We start from the raw sequence: 2807 nt of genomic DNA, 5'->3' as shown, positions 1-2807 counted from the left end.
TTGGTAGCAAACTACATTGCAATTTGGAAATGGGTCTGACCTAGAGCGGGCACTCAAGACGTATTCACTGAATTATAACTAAATCTTAGTCTAGATTATTTAGATTTAGACTATTATTAGCTTATGTCAGAGCTTTCTATGAAAAACAACTAAAATATTTGGATCCAAATGGTGTAGTATTTCAGGTGAGGTGATTTTTTCACAAATCAGTGAAAAAGAATCTGACCCGTATTTACATGCTAACAAATTTGACTTTAACCTTGTAATCAGTACCTCAAGTGGAAAATTTGAATCCTTGTCAACCATATATAGGAACACAAACTATTTGATTTGGAAATTAGTAGCTCTTTCAGATAAATAAAAACATCTTCATGAAACTGTGTGAGATGATATACGTTAGCAGATCTTACTGGATTAAGATGGGCATTACAATTAAAGCAGAAAGATTTCCTTAAATACATATGTGTATGAGATGTATTCAACAGCAGGAGGTCCTGCTTGAGATTGGAATTGTAGTAAGGGCAGTGAAGATAACTACCAGAAATGGATGCTATTCTGAAAGAGTTTGATTATAAATTTATTAATGAGACACTGTACTAGAAATTTGGATTTCCTTTTCCTGTGGAAATGTTAGCTGGATTGGATATAATCTTTCTCACACTGTCGACAGCAGAATTCATAATTGGAATGTTGGGCAATGTGTTTATTGGACTGGTAAACTGCTCTGAATGGGTCAAGAACCGAGAGATCTCTTTAGTCGACTTCATCCTCACTTGCTTGGCAATCTCCAGAATCTCGCAGCTGTTGGTGTCATCGTTTGAATCATTTATGATAGGACTAAATCCACCTTTCTATTCCACCCATAAACTGGCAAAGCCTGTTACTTTGCTTTGGAGAATAACTAATCATTTGTCCACCTGGTTTACTACCTGCCTAAGCATTTTCTACCTCTTCAAGATAGCTCAGTTCTCCCATTCCCTTTTCCTTTGGCTGAGGTGGAGAATGAACAGAGTGGTTCTTGCAATTCTTGTATTTTCTTTGTTCTTTCTACTGTTTGACCTTCTCTTGCTAGAAACATTTAATGATTTCTTCTTGAATATCAATGCAATGGATGAAAGTAATCTGACTTTACATATAAATGAAAGTAAAACTTCTTATATTAAAATGCTAGTTCTTCTTAGTTTTTCCTATATCATTCCTATTGTTCTGTCCCTGACCTTGTTGCTTCTTTTATTTCTGTCCTTGGTAAAACACATCAGGAATTTGGAGCTCAACTCCATGGGCTCCAGGGACTTCAGCATGCAGGCCCATAAAAAGGCCATTAAGATGGTGGTGTCTTTCCTCTTCCTTTTCACAGTTCATTTTTTGTCCATACAGTTGTCAAATTGGATCCTTTTTTTATTTTGGAATAACAAGAGCACAAAGTTTATCATGTTGGCTGTATACATCTTTCCCTCAGGCCACTCATTAATTTTGATACTGGGAAACAGCAAGCTAAGACAGACAGCCTTGAATGTTCTGTGGCATCTTAAAATCTCCCTGAAAAGAGAAAAACCAATTTCATCTTTACAGATAAACCTTCCAGAGCCTTTCCAATGATGAAGACTGAGGCATCTGAGAATCAATTTAACTTCAACTGGCTGTTTGGGGGAGGTTTCCTTTAAATATTGTTGAACATCATTGAAATTTTCCCCAAACCCATTGCTTTTGGTGATAACTGACACATGGTCAGCCAATATAATTTAAAAGTATTCACTTTTATTTAAAACATTGGTTACCAATATTTTAAAATCTCAAATATCCTTTCAAAGGGAACTTAACTTATTTAATTTTATATGCAACAGATGTATGTAGATGAACTATAAAATTTTGATAAGAAAGTTAATTGAACAACTAAAGTCATAGATGGGAAAAACATGACCTCATAGCTTGAAGGTCTAATTTTTTTTTTTTTTAATGAAAAAGCTTTTCATTGTTGTCATTATCTTGTAGAGAATATGGGAACAAGATGTTGGGAAATAATATTCACAGTGCAAAATAAAATAAACTGGAAACTCATTCTTATAATGCTAATCTTAATTTGAAATCCCAAATCATAAGTATTTTTGATGTGATAAGTAATTTTGTAATTACAAAGTTATTTTGTAATTTTGATGTAATAAGTGCTAAGAATGGCGCTTATTAATTTTGCTAAATTTCAGGATATACAATATTATTTTCAGAGTGTAGATATTGATATTTCTATCATGCTATGTAATAGAATTAAAAATACAAAAATTATTCCATAATTTAACATCACACTCACTGCAACTATAAAAAGACCATAATTACATTTTGAGAACGATTGTGCTTATGTTTGTGTACATATATTTTGTTGCAATCTGATTCCTAGAGTTCTTAGAGAGACAATTAGAAACAGGTCAATAAGGAAGGCATAGAAAGCAAAATTTATAAAAAAACACCGTATGTTTGGTGTAAATGTGGGAGCATATGTATATGGTGCTGTTATGACTATAATTAAATTTAATAAGGTAATGACAAATTGTAAATAAGGTTAAAGGTGGGAAAGTTTACTATAAAATTTTGAATATGATGGTATAGATTATATCATACAGAGGCTGTGCAGGTATGTATAATGGAATTCTTTAAAAATGAAGACTTCTTATGGACATTGGGGAGGGTATGTGCTATCGTGAGTGCTGTGAAGTATGTAAACCTGGCGATTCACAGACCTGTGCCCCTGGGGATAAAGATACATTATATGTTTATAAAAAAATAAAAAAATAATTTAAAAAATGAAGACTTCT

The 2807-nt window shown here is 32.9% G+C and overlaps 1 protein-coding gene across 1 annotated transcript; it reads left to right on the top strand.

Moving 5' to 3' along the window:
• Window positions 1–627: 627 nt before the first annotated feature.
• On the top strand, window positions 628–1599 carry TAS2R42 (taste 2 receptor member 42). Its single transcript, XM_046010811.1, has one exon. It carries the CDS (start codon window positions 628–630, stop codon window positions 1597–1599), a length of 972 nt encoding a protein of 323 aa, XP_045866767.1.
• The last annotated feature ends 1208 nt before the right edge of the window (window positions 1600–2807 follow it).

The sequence above is a fragment of the Meles meles genome, chromosome 7 (assembly GCF_922984935.1).
Source record: "Meles meles chromosome 7, mMelMel3.1 paternal haplotype, whole genome shotgun sequence".
NCBI classification, from domain to species: domain Eukaryota; kingdom Metazoa; phylum Chordata; class Mammalia; order Carnivora; family Mustelidae; genus Meles; species Meles meles.
Note: the sequence above shows the minus strand (reverse complement) of the source record. Positions and strands in the feature narration are given on the sequence as shown.